Genomic DNA, 19,430 nt, shown 5'->3' on the forward strand with positions numbered 1-19,430 from the left:
AAGCACTGTTTTATATTTTATGTTTGTATTAAACTTACGTAAAAAGTAGAAAGTCTGTAAAAATAAAAGTTAAAAACAACTTTTTCGAAGTTGCTCATGGTAGCTTTTTGAAAAAAAAACTATTTTTCGAACTACATTTTTCAGGAAAAGCCCGTACTGAAACAACATTTAAGTAATGGTTGCCATCCAAACACACAGTGTTTTAAGAGCTACAAGTATATTTGATTAAAATAAAGCTAAGCCGTTCATGTCGGTGTGTGATTTCATCAACGGCGAGATATAACTAAAGACAAGGATCAAATCTGGAGGGTGCTTGATTAACATCTAGGACATCTTGACCGTCTATTTAGACAACGGAGATTTCAGCGCATCAGATATGCTCATCATGTGCTGCAATGAAATCAACGGCCAGTAATAACCAAGAGCTATTAAAGGCAATCACACAAATCACGAGGCGCTCTTGTTAGCATCTAGCACATCTGGACCGTTAATTCAGAACCGCTCATCAGAACCGTTCATCAGAGGCTATAAAATACAAAACTCGAATCTCGAGATGTCCGTTTAGCACGACACAGCGAGAACCTTCGAGAGAGAGAGAGAGAGAGAGAGAGCCCTAGCGGCGGCGCCGGCGATGTCGAGGACGCTGGTGCAGCCGATCGGCCAGAAGAGGCTGACGAACGTCGCCGTAGTGCGGCTCAAGAAGCGTGGCACGCGATTCGAGATAGCTTGCTACAAGAACAAGGTCCTCTCATGGCGATCCGGAGTGTATGCTCTCATCAAACCCTAACCTTCGAAACTATACTGTTTTCTTTTGAATTTTAGTTCTCCGTGGTGAATTTTGCTTTGTTGGATTGATTTTAGGGAGAAGGATCTTGATGAGGTGCTACAATCGCAGACTGTTTACTCGAATGTTTCGAAAGGAATCCTGGCAAAATCCAAGGAATTGATCGCCGCATTTGGTACTGATGATCAAGCTAAGATCTGTTTGGAGGTTTGTTATATTTAATAGTTTAATTGTGAAAGTTTGAATTTTTTTTCCATCAAATAATTATATTTCTTTGACCTAATGTAGATACTTGTGGAGTTTGTTTAGTTATGGATTATTTATTCATGTTTGCAATTAATGCTGTTGCTCTGATACGTTATTCCAAATCAATTTGTTATCTTAAAGTTCGTATAGTGATAATTGGTGTAAATTATTGGGAACTACTGAAAGATTTATTGGCACTGAGTTTGTTGGAGATGAATTATAGATTTTGGAGAAAGGAGAGCTGCAAATTGCAGGGAAAGAGAGAGAATCACAGTTATCAAGCCAGTTTCGTGATATTGCGACTATTGTCATGCAGAAGACTATTAATCCTGAAACTCAGCGGCCTTATACTATCAGCATGATCGAGCGACTAATGCATGAAATACACTTTGCAGTGGATCCTCATAACAGTTCAAAGAAGCAGGTACACTTTGCCAGAGAATTTGCTTGTTTTTGAAAATTTTCTAAAATCTTTTGTGTGATCGCTAATCTTTTTCATCCTTGTTTTCGTCAGCTACATTCTCATGTTGTTTTCAAAAGCTATATTACAAACAATGAGAGGACATTTAGTTGGTGTACCGTGTACGTGTTAACTGCCTTTCTATGTCAATGCGTACCTTATGTAGTTTCTATCGGTTTGATTGCCAATGCTTGCTTAAAGTCAGCTCTCTAATCCCTTTTTTTTCTCAAAGATTTTTGGTACCATCATATATAACCATAATGTATATCCATAATGGTGTATTAATACCTATTCCACATGATTTAGACCTGACACTTCTTGTTTCAGGACAGACATATCTGACAGCTAATTTTTTTTCATGGTTGTCATGATTGTCATATCTTTAGTAAATGTAGGTTTTGAGCCATCTATTCCTCCTCCATGGTTCTTTGAGTCTTTTATGCAATTACTCATTTATGATATCTCAAATAGCTGGTACTTTAAGTCGCATATATTTTTCCAATTTACTGATTGAGATTCAAAATACGACAAAATAGGTTACTTGTTTTGGAAGTGCATAACCCATACCTCAAATTTTTAAGACATTTTTCATTGAGGGGTTGATTTTTATTGATGTCTTGCTCATCATTCTTTTGATAACAATGGAACAGAAGGAATGAGTATAGGGTTTGCTATGATGATGTGATTATACTTACAAGAAAGCCCTTAGCGGAAAAAAAAATACAGATATATACAAAGGTGTAAATTGGCTTATTTAAGTCTGTGTTGATTAAAGTATTAATGTGCTTTCACATTTTTGCTGGTGATTCTTGGCCTTCACAGATTCCTTTTTTTTTTCTTTTTCTTTTAATATTCTTGCCAGGGATTTCACTAACAATTGTTCAAAGTCTTTTAAATCTTTTCTGCTATTGTTTCTGTTAATTGTCATCTAAGTTTAATATGTATCACTTGGTTTCCATTTTTGACAGATCATGAATGTTTTTGTCTATGTTGTGATTCTGTAAGCATAAACCACTTCTCTGCTTGATTAGTTATACAATCCCCTTAAGTATTCTTGATTTTTTTTCATTTCTTTGATCTGTTAGTGGAATTGCTCTTTTTTAATCTTGTTTTTTGTCATTACCCGACTAATTTCTTGTTTACAATTGTTTCCACTGGCTGATGATACTTATGCTTTTCTTTTATTTTGCAGGCGTTGGAAGTTATCCGTGAGCTTCAAAAGCATTTCCCCATAAAACGATCCCCAATGAGAATACGAGTTATTATACCTGAGAAGAACTTTCCCTCTCTCACGGAAAAGCTCAAAGAATGGAACACAAACATTGTTTCACAAGATGAATCTGCAGAACATTTATCCATCGTAAGTGTAAAATAACTCAGTATGAAAAGCTGAATGCTACTTAGTGTTGATGTAATAACTGCTCTTGACTGTGTTAGTTGCGTCTTCTGTGGAGAATTATTTGCAATGATACTGACTTTTTAGATATGGATTGCATGTTTTTCAAATAAGTTCACTGTTAAAGAACCATGTGTTATCATCCCTTGTTCCATGCTTAAATGGAGATGCCTTAGTTCCCCATCTCTTGGAACTAAGGTTGTGATTCTGTAATATCCAATGCCCTTAACAGACTTCTAAAGGCTTGAATTTCGAATGATTACATTTATCATGAATAGCTGCCCCTGTGTATTAACTTAAGCGTGTCTGTTTTGTCAGGTCTGTGAAATGGAACCAGGCTTTTTCCGGGGACTGTGATGCTCTTGTGAGGAATTGGCAAGGCAGAGTGGAAATCCTAGCTGTTTCTGTGCATGTGGAGGGTGATACTCATGTTGACCAGTATGAAGAATTGGAAGATTCTTCATCAAGATCCACGAGTGAAATGGATCCTATAAGGCAGTTAGGTGAAAAATTAGAGAAAAGTGGCATATCCAAAGAAAGTTCAAATGCTCCAGAGCAGGTTAAGCAAAATAGGTGTAACACATGTGATGCAATTGTTGGTGATGCTAAACAGTATAGGGAACATTTCAAAAGTGAATGGCACAAACATAACCTGAAAAGGAAGACAAGACAGCTTCCACCTCTAACTGCAGAGGAATGTGCCACTGATATGGAAATTGGTGATTCCAAGGCAGATTTGAAGGAGTACTCATTTTGAGGTGCGTCCTAATTCAAATGGGCTTACTTTAGATATACTACAAAAATTTCAAGCCTGTTGGTTCAAAAATGTAATACTAAACTCCTGATAAATGACTTCCATGATCCATCTGCAAGCTAGACATTAAAATTTTCACAAGGTTAAACTGAACTAAATTTTGGGCCAGTGATTTCAAGTTCTTGAACAATTCATTTTACAGCTGTTGTTACCATGCTGGTGTATTCTTGGTTTTCAAACTGCATTATCATTTGATTCTTGTTTATTATCTCAATCTTTGTTATCCAGTGGTCCAGGGGTTCTAAACAAGTACGTGCTCAAAATCGATCATAAAGGGTTACACAAAGCTGGATTTGTAGCAGGAAGAGCTTCGCAGATGATTTCAGAATTCTCCAGATTTTATATGCTGCATGTTAGTAGATTTAACAAAGAACAATCCTAGTGCTTATTTGAGTTTTTGTATGTAAACAAAACAAACAATACTAATGTGAAATGACCATGGCAACAGCCATGGTTTTGTGTCAAAATAGAGCTTGTATTGGTGATGTTTTATCAAATATTGACGTACATTTTATTCATCAGGAATGTATGAACAAGACATAAAATCACCTTTATGGCTTTATTGTTTGAATGTGAATACCAAATTCATGAAGATGAATACTCCAATGAATGACTACAATTGCTAATTCTATGCAAAATTGAAGCCGATTCGATCCTCGCTCGCTTACTGACATTCATAAGGTCAACCAACGAGGGAAGAGGTTTCGGCACTGGCACATTCATGGATCTGTACAGTTTCTTCAAGCTCTGGCTGAAACTTTTTGACGATCTTGCACATGATGTGTCTTTTTTAAAACCATCACACTCTTCAGATTTCTCGCTTCTCTGCTGTAAACATTGTACTTCATCTGAGCCCTTCAAGCCCTTGCTAAAACTTTCCGATGGTCCTGCGGCAACTGACATGTCATCCTGTTTAATAACATCACTCTCTTCAGATTTCTTGCTTCTCCGCTGTAAAGATTGTACTTCATCTGTGTCCTTCAACGTAATGAATTCAGGTTTCTTCACTGCTGGTAATGATAGATCAAGTTCTTCATAATATGCACCGAGTCTTGCTCGTCCAAACAATGTGATTGGTCTTGCTCTACAAGGCACAACTGAGTCTAGTTTTAGCTCAAAATGTTCGGTTGAAGAATTTTCAGGCTCCAACCGATTCTCTGACGAAGTATCACTGTCCCTCGGGTTCTTTGGAGCGGTTGATGATGGTATTGAAATGGGTTTTCTTGGGCTAAGTTTGAGTAATTTCCACAATGGATCATCGGCAGTCATCTGAGTTTTGAAGCAATGCTTCTTCACATAATTAAGTTCCATGGCTCTGCAAGGGGGAGTTGTTGAGATGACCCATTTAGGACGGAGAAACTGCAAAGCAGATTCAAGCTCTTGCCGGGATGAGTGCATAGAGTAACAAACATGCCAGATTCCAAACTCATCCTTTTCCACTTCAGAAAGCTCTGGTTTCAGCTTTTCAGTTTATCTCCATACGTTCAATTCCTGCATACCACTGCACAGAGGGCCGAATAAAAAGAGGCTCTGGCTGAAGATTAGCTCGTGCCGCACTGAGTTTCTCATTTGCTCTTTCATACAGTCTTGGAAATCCTTCAACCACCTAACAAAAGAATCATGTATGAACAAATCAGCAAAGCAATAGACATCATACACATTCATACTCACAAATGTCAAGTAACCGGAACACACAAGTATATCAAGTAATTGTTTAAGTAATCAAGAACAAACGTGAAAGCGTGAAGATGCGTCATCTGAAAGGATTTCTGGGGCTGTGAGAGAAACAGCAAAGAAGCATTCAGAGTTGTTGGTCTTGTCAACATATATCTTGGATCCGAATGTTTTAGATACTTCAACAAGTATCTCTTCCTGGCCGAGAAGATCACAAGCGAGATAAACAACCGGTGCGTTTGGATTTTTCCAAATGCAATTTATTACCTGAAATAATATCAGATTAACGGCATAGAGCTTGATAGAGCAAAACATAGAACAGAAGGGAACAAGAGCTTGAGTCCAACCTGTTGGATGGCTGATTTCTTGCTTGGAAGATTGATAGAACATCTACCAAATGTACAATCAAGGAATAAGTAATCCAGATGCGAAGATGATTCTCCACTTTTCTTGGTTACATACTTGGCAGGCAAACTTTGCAGACAATCAGGAGTGAGCCTACAATCTCCAGTGTGTAATAGATTACCAAATGGACCTTCGAACAAGAACATGACAGCCCCTGATAGGATCATAAACATTCACAGTCCATCAGGTATATTGCTCAAGACTAAAGCACAAAAGCAAAGTTTAGACATTGCAAAACAAATTGTGTTAGACTTCTGGTTAATTGCTCAGAAAAATAAAAATAAAAACAAGAAGCAAGAAGAATCAACTCATCACTTTTATTGTAGTTCAGTGTTTCTTTTCGATGCATTAGCTGTCCAAAAGTTACAAGCTCAATCAAAGGAACAGGAAAAATAAATCTAGTCAATCCTTATGCTACTTCAACATGAATTGAATTGTTAGGTTTCTCACAACTAACAACTGGAATGAAGAATTTGAATCCTTAACTCCTATATTTCTCACTTAACTAAACAGCTTTGAATGATATCATCCTTAGAGCTTCTTTAACATAAAACTTTTAGGATAATATTCTTTACTTTATCATAAAGACTTATAATTTACAGATTAAATGTAACTCTAATAAAAACCAAATATTTTGATTACTTCAATCAGACTTGTGGGGGAGAAAAATGAAGAGCTAGAATTCCAAAGAAGAGATTATAGTATTATACCCATGCAGTGATTTGCATCAAAAGCGGTAACGGTGAAATCTCCATCTGGATCCTTAACAAGCACAGGCTCTCCAACCTTAATTTCCACAAATACTGCATCCTCTAGCTGCCAAAAGGAAAGGAAATGACTTTAAAGCAACATGACTGGCCAATTTTCTAACAAAATGATAAAAAAAAATCAAGGAAGAAGACTATGTTTTTTAATTTTTTATTCCCAATTAAGCATGATTAAATTTTTTTAAACTAAAATTTAACTGATTTAATGTGTAATGAGGTTGGCTTAGAAGGGCAAGCAAAATGAAAGTACCATTTCATCTGAATGCATAAATGTGAACATAAACCCTAACCCTAACACACCACAAATTACAGTAATAAATGACATGAAGAACAAGGGGATCGAATGGTTTTCAAAATCATATAAATTTTGAAGTAAAACAATCTGGCTTTCCACACATCCACATGATTATCAGAATAAACAGAAATAAGCACAGATGAATTTCAAATTTTTCTAAAGAAAAATCTAATATAAAGCATCAATTGCCTGGATTCAACAAACCTAAAGGTCCCAAACAAACAAAATCAAGAGGAGATCATAGGATACCAATAAGAAACATTGGATCCTTTCTCAAGAGCAGGAACCAGAACAAAGAAAGCAGCGCCAAAATCAAATCTTTCACAAGAAAACCAATAGAACAGTCACCAAAAAAAAAAAAAAATCAAAACATCACCAAAATCAAAACTTTCAGCAAGTCCAATCATATCAAAGAAAGACAGAGAGGAAGATAGAAAGAGCAAGACCTGAGGGAAAAATCGACAAGATAGGGTTTTGGTGATGGCGGTGGTGTAGATAGGTCCGGCTGTGGATGAGGCGGCGCCGACGAGATGATCCTTGTGGGCATGTGTCAGGAAGTGGTGCCGCTTCCTCCCCGACGCCGAACTCCATGTATCCACGGAGAAAGGCAATCCCTTGGGCATCTCTATCGGCATCTCCGCTATCTCTCTCTCGCTCTCTCTCTATCTCTCTCTCTCTCTCTTGCTTCCATGAGAAAGAGCCTTTTTTTATGTTATTTTCCCTCCTTTTTTTTCAAGTTTATTTTTTTCGAAAATTTTTTTCAATTTTTTTTTTGAACCTTTTTTTTTGTTTGGTCCTTTATTGTCTTTAGTATAATTTTTATATAATTTGTAACAATGTAGAAGTAATCTGAACTCAGACAAGCTTGAGAATATTTTATCCAATTTTCATTTAATTAGTGAAATTATTATTTCAAAATGAATTATGAAATATATTTATTTGAATAATTAAATCTCAATAAATGTTTAGCTGGGAAGTAGGGGTTACTGGTCATTTTATTTTTAATATAGAGATTATAAATTTAATAAATATTATTTCAATTCTTTTTTTAATTTTTTTTTTTTAGATTATTTTTATGAAAATCAAAACTTACATATCCTTGTTACCAAGTTACTAGCTCATTAACTTGTTTATATTTTATTCAAAAATTACATTGTCAAACACCAATAAAATTAAAAATTCAAAAAAAATATAGCCTGTTTTAGTAAACCTATTTATACAAATAGCTGAGTAGTTTTAGCTTCAGGACCCACCTGAAAATATCATAGCAATGAAACAAGAAACAAACATTTCATCCACATAAGACTAGAGCAACAGAGAACCTCACAATCCCAAACATATCCAAATTGTTTGGAGATCAACAACACAGCTCCAAGGCTACAACAACAACAATTAAACAACCAAGAAACAGCAGAAACAGCAGCAGTGTACCAGCATGGCTTTACAGACCTGCGTCCAATTGAGCACCATTCTCAGTTCCACAACCCCAAACACAAAACACATCCACCCTTTTCAGCAGAAAACCAAACCTTCATCAAACAAGAACATTACCATTTCCAATTTCCCTACTCAGTTATCATTGTCACAAGTCAGCAACTTTAAGACCCGCTTCCAGTTCACCTGCCAAGCGAAGAATGTAGTGGATGAAGGTGAGGCATTGAATTGCAGATTGTTTTTGTTGATGACGATGTTCATCACTTAAGTGTTTGTTAACTCTGGTATGTAGTTGTGGTGGTCACTAATGAGAGCTGGGACAAGATGGTGAACACGAGCGAGAGTCCAGTCTTGGTGGAGTTCTGGGCACCATGGTGTGGACCATGCAAGATGATAGCACCTGTGATTGATGAACTAGCAAAGGAGTTTGCTGGGAAGCTCACTTGCTGCAAGGTCAACACTGATGACTGCCCAAATATTGCAACAAAGTTGGGAATACGAAGCATACCGACAGTTCTAATCTTCAAGAATGGCGAGAGGAAAGAGAGCATTGTTGGTGCTGTTCCTAAGAGTAGCTTGTGCACAACCTTGGAGAAGTATTTGGATACTTAGAAGAAAACTGCAGAAAAAAATTATCTGTAAAACAACTCACTTGTCGAATCAAAAACTATATTCATCTTCATATTGCTGTAGAGTCATGAGAGGCAAACATGTATCTTATAAAAGCTCTTTATCGACAAATCTCCCTTTCTGCTTTCACTATCCATCAGAGCGTACATGTCTGAAGATTTTAGCAGGAATGAGCTGCTTCAGGGGGAGGACTTCCAGTCGAAATCCAAGTTGTTGAAGCTGCTGATTGATTCAAAACCACTCATGAGCTGGTTTCCCGGACTCTGTTGCTGGTGTTGGTTCACAGGTGTTGGATGCCTGGGAATGTTATTCATTCCGATTCTCCCATCATAGGTCATGGTATTATAAGCGATTGCGCTTCTTTGACCATTTGTAATTATAGATGGTCCAATCCCACCCATGCTGCCAAACCCAATGCCAGCCATACCTTGGCTGTTGGCAATCCCATTTCTGGCAAGGCAGTTTCCTGCATTTGGTGCTGGTGCAACTCCATTAAGGCCTTTCATATCACTTCCAATGTTAGCAGGACCATTCAATTGTGAGGACATCATCATCTCTTGAAAAATTTGCTGTGCCGAACTTTGGGAATCAGCCAGCTCAGCTTCATGGGACTGTGATGTGTTCTGTTGTGCTGCAGATAAATTCGCTGGAGAATTAGCAGAGTTCAGTTGGGCAGTGTTGTGAGATGTCGGAGTCATGTTGTTATTGGATGTAGATGGGGTCGGTGAGGGAAATGGGGATGATGGGTTAGCCTGGGACGGGGCTAAAGAATTGGAAGAGCTGGCTGATGGTATCTGAACAGCAATCCCCCCACCACAGGGGCTGTTAACACTACTTATTTGATTTTCATGCCTAGAATTCATAGAGTTCTGGCGAAGAAGCCCAGTGATGGTCGTTGCAGATGTTGTAGTTGAAGTTGGAGCATTCAGAGAGTTATTTACACTCACAGTACCATTGCTAACAGAACCAAACTGTCCTCCGGCTGTGAGAGTAGAGCTCTGGGCCACACTTTGCTGCTCATCAGATTGTTGAGCTTGTTGAGCTTGTTGGGGATGTTGGGCATGTTGGGGATGTTGGGCATGTTGGGGACCAGACACAAAAGTCCTCCGAGGAAAATTGATGAGACTTTCTGAAGAAAAATGTCAATAATAATGAACATATCAGAGACAAAAATCACATCCTTGTGGTTTAGAAACTAGTTTTCCTATCAGAAAGAAATTAAGTAATAATTGATAATATCCACCACAACAAGCCACACGCCTACAACCTTTGCATGAGCAACAGATATTTCCATGTGATTATCAACTATCAACAGAAAAGATGCAGGTAAAGCAATCATGAAAATTTCTTAGATGTCATATTCAGATTTTTGCCAAAGCACATACTGGGCCAAGCATCAAACACTAAAATGAGGAACTAAAAATCAGAATCAAGCTCTCACCCATGGGTCCAGTTCCAGTTTCTTTGCTAAAATCAATCAAGTCTTTCATACTACTGACCACCTCAGATATCTGCAATTATAAGATGTTAAAGTAAAAACATAATCAATAATGATAAAGGCAAAGAAAAGCACCTTTAGATCCATTGAAAACCCAATCATATATTCCTCCAACACTTAATTTAAACAATGTTACAATATAAGGTTAATTGTGAGATACATCAGGGCATACGATATGCAACATAGGGCAACAAAATGTTGCTTTCAATATTTATCAGTTTAAAGCCAATTCTATAGCACCAAATTCCTGCAAACCGCAACTTTAGGCAAGAAATGTCTTTTCTCGAAAAATTAATCTGAGCCATTAAGTAGGAACCTGAGACTATACTTGATAGGAATATCTTAAATGTAATGGATATAGGTGGCAACTCCCCAAAACTAGTAGATCATCAATTCCTCCATGAAGAAAAAGACATGAAAAGTTTAATGCAAGTGGTGACAGCAATGAGTCCAGCGCTACCAGTTTATATGACCTATAGGCTTCGATTGTACAAGACCTAACTTACCTGTTAAACAATTTATATGGTTAATTTCTCAAAAGGAGAACTATTGGTTACTGGGCTTTGCATGCTTATCTGAGATATGTTCACTTTCTAACATCATCATAACACATACATTTTCCCTTAAAATACAATATACGTATCTTGAACATAACTCAGTTTTTATTTTATCATTTTCTTGCAAATGATTGTTGATAATTCACCCCAAGATGAATAATTCCTTTACATCATGCTCCTTATCACTCCTAAATCATACAGGTTAAAAGTGGAACCCTTAACAAGTCAATAAGTGGTAAACGATATAAATCCGACAGTTCATTTCCTTCTAATCAGGACATTTTGTTGAAAGGCTGCAGTCCTTTAGATTGTCAGTTAGAACACTTTATTCTGGCCTTCCCATGTAATTTCTATTGTCTGTAATCGGAGAATTAATTGATATCACTACATCAGTGCTAGAAGTTTTAACATGATGGTACAGGTGAACATCAAGGCTTTGCAACCACTGGAAGGAATGCACAGAAACACCCAAATGAGGTGGTAGCCTACCTGAAGGCAACGGACATATCTTTTTGTGTATCCCAAATCATTTACGATCGGAACTTCTAAAGCTTTAGCTAACTGCCGAGCAGATGCAACAAACCTGTAAATTCATACATAACAGCAGTCAATTTTAAATGTTAATACCAAACTCCAAAGAAATAGAAATACAAATCATAACTTCAACTGTAGAAAAAATAGTGAGATAATTTAGCATACATTGGTGATAATAAAATAAGAATTATCATGAGATCTACATGAAAACCACAATTTTTGAAGCTCAAATGTTGCACATGTTTGAAAAGCACATAGAATCAAGAAAACTTTAATTAAAACAAAAGGGAGGGAAACAGTTATCTACAAAATTATTCAATGTATTAGACAACGCACTCTGGGACAAACAATATTTCAGCAGAGGTTCATTTTCATCACTCAATCTAGTGAAAAGCCATGTCCCCCTAAAGGATAACTGCCTTGCAAATCCCTCTATGACCAGTTAGATTCACGAGCAACCTTAAATCCAGAAAATTATAAAAGTTCATGGGCTGAGACAGACTTACGAGTTGCAGGTATTTTGCAACTCCTGGATAGATGAGTTAGGTGTAACATTCTGAGAAGCAGCCTGGAACTTCTGAACCACTTGTGCTACTTGATTAACCTGAACAACATGACCGTGGGTTGATAACCAACAAAATATATCAACAGGCTCACAAAGGTGCAGTCAGATTATATAAAAGTTGGCAGGCTCAAATTGCAGGTCAATACCTGAGGTATTATCAGCCGTCGAGGTATCAGTTCTTCATGGCGCCTAGCACAAAATTCCCAAGAAAATATCTAGGGAAATCCAGAGAACAAAACACATGTATCCTGATTGAATTAATTCACAAGCCACGGCAAGAATAGTGCGTAATGTGATTAGTTTTCAGTAAAATGTCACCTTCAAATCTGGTGTGAAAACAATTCGCAGTTGACCATCTCGTACAACACGTAATTGTTCAAAGACACTCTCTTGGATAGCTTTAGCATATTCAAGGACAATGTGACCTGATGGATTTAGATACTCATGCGGCATGTCAACATAAAGAAGCTCCTCCAGAGTACCACTGGCATACTTAATCTGGCACAGCCTTGGAAGAACCTCCACCGTCGTTTCTGAAACATGACAGCAAGACACTTGAGTTAAGAAACAAGGACTAATCATAAAAAAAAAAAAAAACATTTTTAAAGGCAGATATATAAGTTTCACTAAAGCACATATAATAACAAGAAGAAAACATAAAAGGAATAATAATATGTAGCGTACCAAACCCACGGCTAGGCTTGGACTTGCATATTTCACAGTGCCACACATCCTATAAAAATGTGTAAAGCCATTGACTTGGTCATTCTAAGAAAAGGTTGAAGGAGAGACAGTACAACCATAAACAGATCAATGGCAATAGTTATATGGATCAGGGCATAGAGAACCAATAACATGTTCTCCCTCAGTGGGTAAATATACCTGAGGAAATACACCAGTAGTTTGGCGACCACTTCCATAGAGAGAAACACACCATCTCTTCTTGGCATTTGGAGCAAAGTATTCAGTAACAAATTCCCTCCAAAACTCAATATTATTATCCTGCATCAATCAGCAAGTTACACAAAAACAATGAAAACATCATAACTGTCATCAACATAAGATTCAGCACAAGTCCAAAATATGCATTGCCGAGAAAAATTCATACTTCTGGTCTGCACTTCTGATAATAAATATAATTGGTCAATCGGCGAGCACACATTCCAGGCTCATACATTGGCTTCACTTGAGACCTGATGGACAGACTTTGCTGAAGCTGCTGTTGCAAGTGGGCTCTTTGCTGGGGCAGTGTCCTAAGAATTTGTTGCTGCTGCTGCTGTTGATGTTGTTGTTGCTGCTGCTGCAGCTGCAACATCCTCTGCTGTTGCATAAGATTCAAACGTGCAGCAGCTGCCTGATTTGACTGCCTGGAAAGTTGCAATAACTGTTGTTGCTGCTGATGCAAAAACACTGATGGATCTGAATGCTGGTGTTCAAGTTTAACCTGTCCCAAATTTCTCATAGACTGTAACTGCTGTGGCTCTATTTTGACTGCTCCAATATTGTGCACTGACTGCAACTGCTGGGGTGGAGCATGTTGCTCAGCCGAACCCATCTGTGTCTCAAGCTTGACTGAACCTAAGCTACTGACATTGCCTAGACCTCCTAAGACCTGCTGCTGCTGGTTATGCGTAAGGGAGAACTGCCGCTGAAAATTCTGTGCTCCCTCAAGCTGCTGAGATTGAAGATTGTCAGAACTAAGCTGGTTCCTAGAATGGTTCTGAAAATGCTGCTGTCCCTGAAGCTGACCAGCTGAAGTGTTGAAGGACTGAGTATCAGGTTCACCAGAGCCAATCATGTTGGCATGACCATTAACACCCACTCTTTGCTGAAGATTCATCAAAGTGCCAGAACTTCCATTCCCAAAAGAGTGGTTAAGCAGTGATGAAACACTCTGGTTGCTCCCAAGCAAGCTCATATTATTGCCATTACTGCCTAGTTGGTTGCAAGCAGAGACCAAAGAAGAGAATGGTGATTGTGCAGCCTGAGAACCACCAAGTACGCCGGAGTTGGTACGTAGAAGTGATGGGGGCATCGGCTGGCCACCGGCCATCGGGTTTGGAGGCCCCGTGGGCACCATTGCAGGCAAGAGATGGATGATCAAAGCACCAAAAGATTGGTTAGACACATAATAAACTTTTATAACTTTTACACCCTTGAATCCATGTGCACATGGATGACATTGAACCCGCCATCAAGTTGACAGAATTATTGTGCTCCAAACAAACATAAGAGAAATCAAAGCAAAAGCCTCTCATTCTCACCTTCTCCAAGCTCCTCTTCTTGATTTCTCAAACCAAAAGCACCAACATCTCAAAATGCAATCTTTCTTGCTTCAAAGGAAATCAAAATCAGTTAAACAGCAAATTATCAATAGGACCATCCTCTCACAATCTCAAATTTCAAATTTTTTTAACTATAGAAAGAGAATTTCTCCTCCTACTTCTCACACAAACACCAGATCTCCCCCAAAACAGTGACCAGTAAAACGAGAACAAAATAAAAAGAAAGAAAGAAAGAAAAAAAACCCTAAATTCCACAGAGAAGCACTCTCTCCACTTCACAGCTTAAAATCTGAACTAAAATCCTCCATTCCTATGAATCTCCACAAATCCACACCAAAACCGTTGTCCAATACCTCAAACGCACTGATTTCCTTCCAAATTTCAACAAACTCCAAGAAACTAATTTCAAAAACTCCCAAAAAAGAAAAGAAACTAAAAAAAACCTATCGAAAAGGGATTGAATCAAAGAAGAAAACTGAAAAACACTTACAAGAGTTCGATCTTCAGCGCAGAAGAGCTCGAATCCCTCAACTCCTCCTCCTGATCACGCTACAACCGCACGGAATTTTTCTGGGATTTTTCCTTTCCATTTTTATCTCGATTCCTTCGAAGTTTTTTTTTTTTAATTTTTATTTTGGGATTTGGGCGTCAAAATTAGTTTAAATTTAATTTAGTTTGAAAGGCTTTGATATTATAACATCCTTATTTTTATAAATCCACGCCCCACTTCCTAACCAGCCTGTCAATATCCCATTCGTTTCCTAAATAGAAACGCGCGTTTCCATATAAAACCCGGGTGATATTTAAAATAAATGAATAAATAAATCAGATAAATGCAACGGAAATGGCTCAGTTTTTCCTGGAAGACTTCTTTCACCGTTTTTTTTATTATTATTTTTATAAAAATTTTCGGAACAAATTTAAATTTTTTTAATAATTATTTTATTTAAAAAATCATTGGCATTTATATATATATATAATGGAAAATTTTTCATATGTTTTTATTAATCAAATCTAAAAAAAAAAACGGCTTACATGTTATATATAATTTTATTATTTTTGTGGTGGTTATTATAAGGTACACATATAATCATATTATTTATCATAATGTATGTAATTACAAATTAAGGTGGGAGTTCAACGACATTGTCAACTTCCATCCAGTCCACTAATTAACATCCTTAAATAATAGTTTAAATTATTTTTTGGTATAATCTGCGAATTATGTTTGTTTAAAATTTTAAAAATTCTAAATATAATTTGTCTGATTTATGCACTTTTTATGGATATGGAATTTAAATTTTTTAAAAAATAAATAATTATTATGTGGAGACAAAATGGATATGATGTCAAAATTACTTTTTATGTCATTAATATAAAGAAATTAATTTTGTTGTTTATAAAATATTTTAAATAAATTTTAATTAGTATCATTAATTATTTAAATTACTTATTAATTATTTTATGACTTATATTTGAAATAAATATTTATTTAATATAATTATTATTTGATTATTATAATTAAATATTAATTGTTTTAATATTAATATATTATTAAATATAATTATTATATAATTATTATTTAATATAAGTATTATATAATTATTATTAATATAATTAGGAAAAAAGACCTAGTGATGGGTTGATCAAGGGAAGAAGAATTTCTCTTATGCTTCCTAACCGTGATTTGGAAGAAGGACAACAGAACTAGAAAACAAAGAGATCGGGTTTCTTCGAGGAAACCTTAGACCTCCTAAAATATACTTAAATAAGTTGAGGAAATTAATTAATTTTATTCATCTGATTTGCTAGATAATGTATAGAGGAATATTTCAACCACTTCCCTTACAATCTAGTAATTACAAGTCAAAATTACTAAAAAAAAATAACAACCATATTGATTAGATAAAATAATCATACCTAAAGACTTATTCAAACCAATGCCAAAGTATATCAAAATAAGTGATGACATGCATCTAATGTGGTTTATACAAGCGTCCACCACAATAAGCAGCCCATGTAACATTACTCCCCCCTTAAATTCCTTGTCCCTAAAGAAGATTTTTGAAAAATTGAATTTGTAGCTCTTGATAATCCTCCCAAGTGGCATCTGTTTGCCAATGAACTAAAATCTTTTTCTTTATTTTTCTATCGCTTATTCTCAAGAATAGTATAAGGAATAACAATGAGGGACTCCTCATTTGTAGTTAGGAACAAAAAATCTTTTTGACCTTCCACATTAGCTCCAATTTTCTTCTTAAGCCAATTAGATACATAAAACATTGAGTGAATCTTAGAATATGTTGGAAGCTTCAACTTATAAGCTACAAAACTAATCCATTCAATAACTTCAAATGGGCTATAGTATCTTGGGAACAGTTGAGGTTCCTACAAACAACCAAAAGCATTTGCTTATAGGGTTGTAGGTGTATATAAACAAAATTTCCAACATTGAAGAAACTTCATTCACTTCTTTGAGCTCCATAGAACTTCTTCATTTGTTAGTTGTTGTGCCAATGCTAGTTGTTCCTTGTGCTCCCTCATCACCACATCTTCAACATTTGATTAACTGCTTCTGTCTATTTGTCAGTTTTGTGGGTGATAGAATGAGTTGAAATTGAAGTTAGTTTCTTGTAAATTAAACAACTTTTTTCATAATATGCCAATGAAAGTGGGTCTTTGTCACATACTATGTTTTCACGCGTCCCATAAAATTTGAATATTGTTCAAAGAACACTCGTCCTATGGTAACAACAGTGTAAAAATAAGAAATGGGGTTGAAATAAACAAATTTTAAAAGCCAATCAACAACAAAACTAAACAATTGACTTTCCAATGGACTTAGAAATTAAGTCCTTCCACAAAATCCATCAAAATATATGACCAAACCTGATTAAGAATTAACAAAGGTTTCAACAACCTTACTGTCTTAAGATTTTCTGCTTCATTTATTTGACAGATTTTACATTCTAGTAGGAACTCAAAAACGTATTTCCTCGCGCCTTGCCAATACACATGTTCTCACTCTATAAAGAGTTTTATGATAACCTTTATGAGTGTTTGAATGCGTTTCTTTGACAATAATAGAAATTAATGGAGAATCATTTGGTAAATAAATTTAGTTCTTAAAGTAAATAATACCTTCGTTATATTTCTATGATCTTAAAGCTTTTTCTTTTCCTTGTTGTCAAAGTTGTACCAATCAACCAAAGCCACTTGGTTCAAGTGGCTAGTTGTACCAAAATAAGTTTCTCGTGTGACGTGAGGAGTGGTGAGGGTTCGAATCTTCGTTGGAGGAATTAACTCACGGGTGATGTCACAATCAACTCATGCATCATAGAGACCTACGCTTGTCGCCTTTTTTTAAAAAAAGTTGTACCAATCACTACAATTCTGGATTGCCTTACACCTCCTCTTTAATTGATGTCATCTAACTCGGAATTAGTGAGGAAAAAACAATTATTCCCTTTGATGAATTTTAGATAATGTATCAACTACACAATTATCTTTCTCTCTGTTGTACTCAATAATGAAGCCATACTTCATCAACTTAGCTAATCAATTCTCTTGGGCTGGAGTAGTGATTCTTTGCTCCCATAAATGAAACTTTCTACTTAATACAAACAATGAATGGTCTTCCCCTCAAATTTGGCCATTGAAGAACAAAATTGATGATATTGAAAGGCCCATATTCCGGCAAACCACCAAATAATTAGGCTTCAAGGAAATTATATAGAAAAGGACCTCACCAAATCAAATCCTTCCAAATTTCGGAAAAGCCCAAAAATAAAAATTTTAATATATAATAAAATAAAATAAAAAAAAAAACAAAATGAAAGAAAACTAACTACCACAAAAATATTGAATTAAAGGCAAGGACCCGAAACAGTTACAAGTTTCAATCTTATATATGTATGTATGTATATATATGGCATTTCGTCAACTAGGGACGTAGTTAGAATGGAATTCTAGGGATGACCTTCCTCAACCATTAGATTAACATCTAATGGCTGAGGATGAGTTAACCTATTAACATAGAGATCTGCTACCCCGTGACAAGTGAGCTTCTCGCCAAAAAAGATGGGGAGATAAGTGAGGTCGGAGAGGCTGACGCTGTGGGCGAGAACGGTGGTAGTAAATTTGGGGTCAGAGAGTGGACCCTAGCAGGAGCCGCTCTCATGTCCTCCGTGGTCATGGTGGGGCAGACGGAGAAAGGCAGAGGGACTCGTGGGAACTTTGTGAGGAGGCGGTGGTGGGTTTTGGCTTGGAGGCGAGGAGGGGACTGGAGATTACTTGAGGGGGAGATTGGGAGATGGAGAAGATAGGAAGGAGCGGAATAGGTGAGGATGAGAACAAGGACGGTTAAAAGAAGGAGTAGGAGGCGAAAGAGAGACTTGGGATGCATTACCCCTTCTCACCGGTGCAGAGCGTGGTGTCGTCACCGCTAAGTCGCCGTCAACCTCAGAGGAAAACCTAAAATAACCATCTATAAAGAGTAAAAAGATATGGATGTAAAGTAACCGTTTGATCAAATCTAACGATCAGTACTAATCATCCTTAGATTTTAAATCTAAGTACCTGTGTAGAGAACTGGCCCTCTCTATATATATGTTATATGCATATAATTTTATCCATTATAAAGTTACGTATAAAATAAATTTCTACAAAGTTTGGATTATATTACTCATGTGGTTATAACATTTTAACTCATAATTAACATATTTTAAGAGATAACTTTAGATTCATTTGATTCGCATAGGAAGTGGACAATAATGATAAAATTACTATGATATTGTTTGTACGATTCTAGATTCTAGTCATTGAATGGCAGTGGTGTCCAAACATTGCTAGTGGCCAGCAGGCGACGATAGTCGAATGATATAGGTAGCTACCCGGTGATGGTCGATGGTGGTTGGTAATCGGCCAACAATGGTAGTTGGATGATACTAATGGCTGACCGACATCGGTCATTGGTGGTCGATGGCGATTTTCAATGGTTGGCGGAGGTAAAGAGCTAGGACATCATTGTAATTTTTTATTTTAGTTAAGGACGATAATGTTTTTAGTTGTTCTATCCCCTCCTTGA

The 19,430-nt window shown here is 36.5% G+C and overlaps 4 protein-coding genes across 6 annotated transcripts; 2 read left to right on the forward strand and 2 right to left on the reverse strand.

Annotated features, from left to right (window-relative positions):
- The first annotated feature begins 551 nt into the window (after positions 1 to 551).
- On the forward strand, positions 552 to 4,218 carry LOC120258901 (ribosome maturation protein SBDS). Its single transcript, XM_039266368.1, is given in 7 exon segments — positions 552 to 765; positions 862 to 991; positions 1,254 to 1,454; positions 2,683 to 2,850; positions 3,205 to 3,234; positions 3,236 to 3,644; positions 3,929 to 4,218. Coding segments are annotated over 6 exon segments (1,071 nt in total). The 5' UTR covers positions 552 to 631; the 3' UTR covers position 3,644; positions 3,929 to 4,218.
- Positions 3,865 to 7,497, reverse strand: LOC120258900 (5' exonuclease Apollo). The gene is given in 6 exon segments (XM_039266367.1): positions 3,865 to 5,195; positions 5,197 to 5,306; positions 5,435 to 5,641; positions 5,722 to 5,933; positions 6,490 to 6,595; positions 7,288 to 7,497. Coding segments are annotated over 6 exon segments (1,734 nt in total). The 5' UTR covers positions 7,477 to 7,497; the 3' UTR covers positions 3,865 to 4,285.
- A 525-nt stretch (positions 7,498 to 8,022) lies between these two features.
- On the forward strand, positions 8,023 to 8,957 carry LOC120259416 (thioredoxin M5, chloroplastic-like). The gene is made up of 2 exons (XM_039267015.1): positions 8,023 to 8,490; positions 8,568 to 8,957. The coding sequence occupies exons 1-2, from the start codon at positions 8,277 to 8,279 to the stop codon at positions 8,885 to 8,887; spliced, it is 534 nt and encodes a 177-aa protein (XP_039122949.1). The 5' UTR covers positions 8,023 to 8,276; the 3' UTR covers positions 8,888 to 8,957.
- LOC120259415 (transcriptional corepressor SEUSS-like) lies at positions 8,787 to 14,989 on the reverse strand. Of its 3 annotated transcripts, XR_005536105.1 has the most exons (11): positions 14,835 to 14,989; positions 13,168 to 14,392; positions 12,942 to 13,061; positions 12,744 to 12,792; positions 12,378 to 12,592; positions 12,206 to 12,274; positions 12,001 to 12,098; positions 11,450 to 11,543; positions 10,347 to 10,416; positions 8,986 to 10,034; positions 8,787 to 8,894 (listed from the first exon to the last, which is right to left on the reverse strand). XR_005536105.1 is itself a non-coding variant. In XM_039267013.1 (10 exons), the coding sequence occupies exons 2-10, from the start codon at positions 14,137 to 14,139 to the stop codon at positions 9,085 to 9,087; spliced, it is 2,637 nt and encodes an 878-aa protein (XP_039122947.1). In that variant the 5' UTR covers positions 14,140 to 14,388; positions 14,835 to 14,989; the 3' UTR covers positions 9,053 to 9,084. The 3 variants fall into 3 exon arrangements, 2 of the variants coding, with proteins under 2 accessions (XP_039122947.1, XP_039122948.1); XM_039267013.1 differs by lacking the exon at positions 8,787 to 8,894 and having other exon boundaries at positions 9,053 to 10,034; positions 13,168 to 14,388; XM_039267014.1 differs by lacking the exons at positions 8,787 to 8,894; positions 14,835 to 14,989 and having other exon boundaries at positions 9,053 to 10,034; positions 13,168 to 14,802.
- Positions 14,990 to 19,430: the final 4,441 nt, after the last annotated feature.

This window comes from Dioscorea cayenensis, chromosome 4, assembly GCF_009730915.1.
Source record: "Dioscorea cayenensis subsp. rotundata cultivar TDr96_F1 chromosome 4, TDr96_F1_v2_PseudoChromosome.rev07_lg8_w22 25.fasta, whole genome shotgun sequence".
Classification (NCBI taxonomy): domain Eukaryota; kingdom Viridiplantae; phylum Streptophyta; class Magnoliopsida; order Dioscoreales; family Dioscoreaceae; genus Dioscorea; species Dioscorea cayenensis.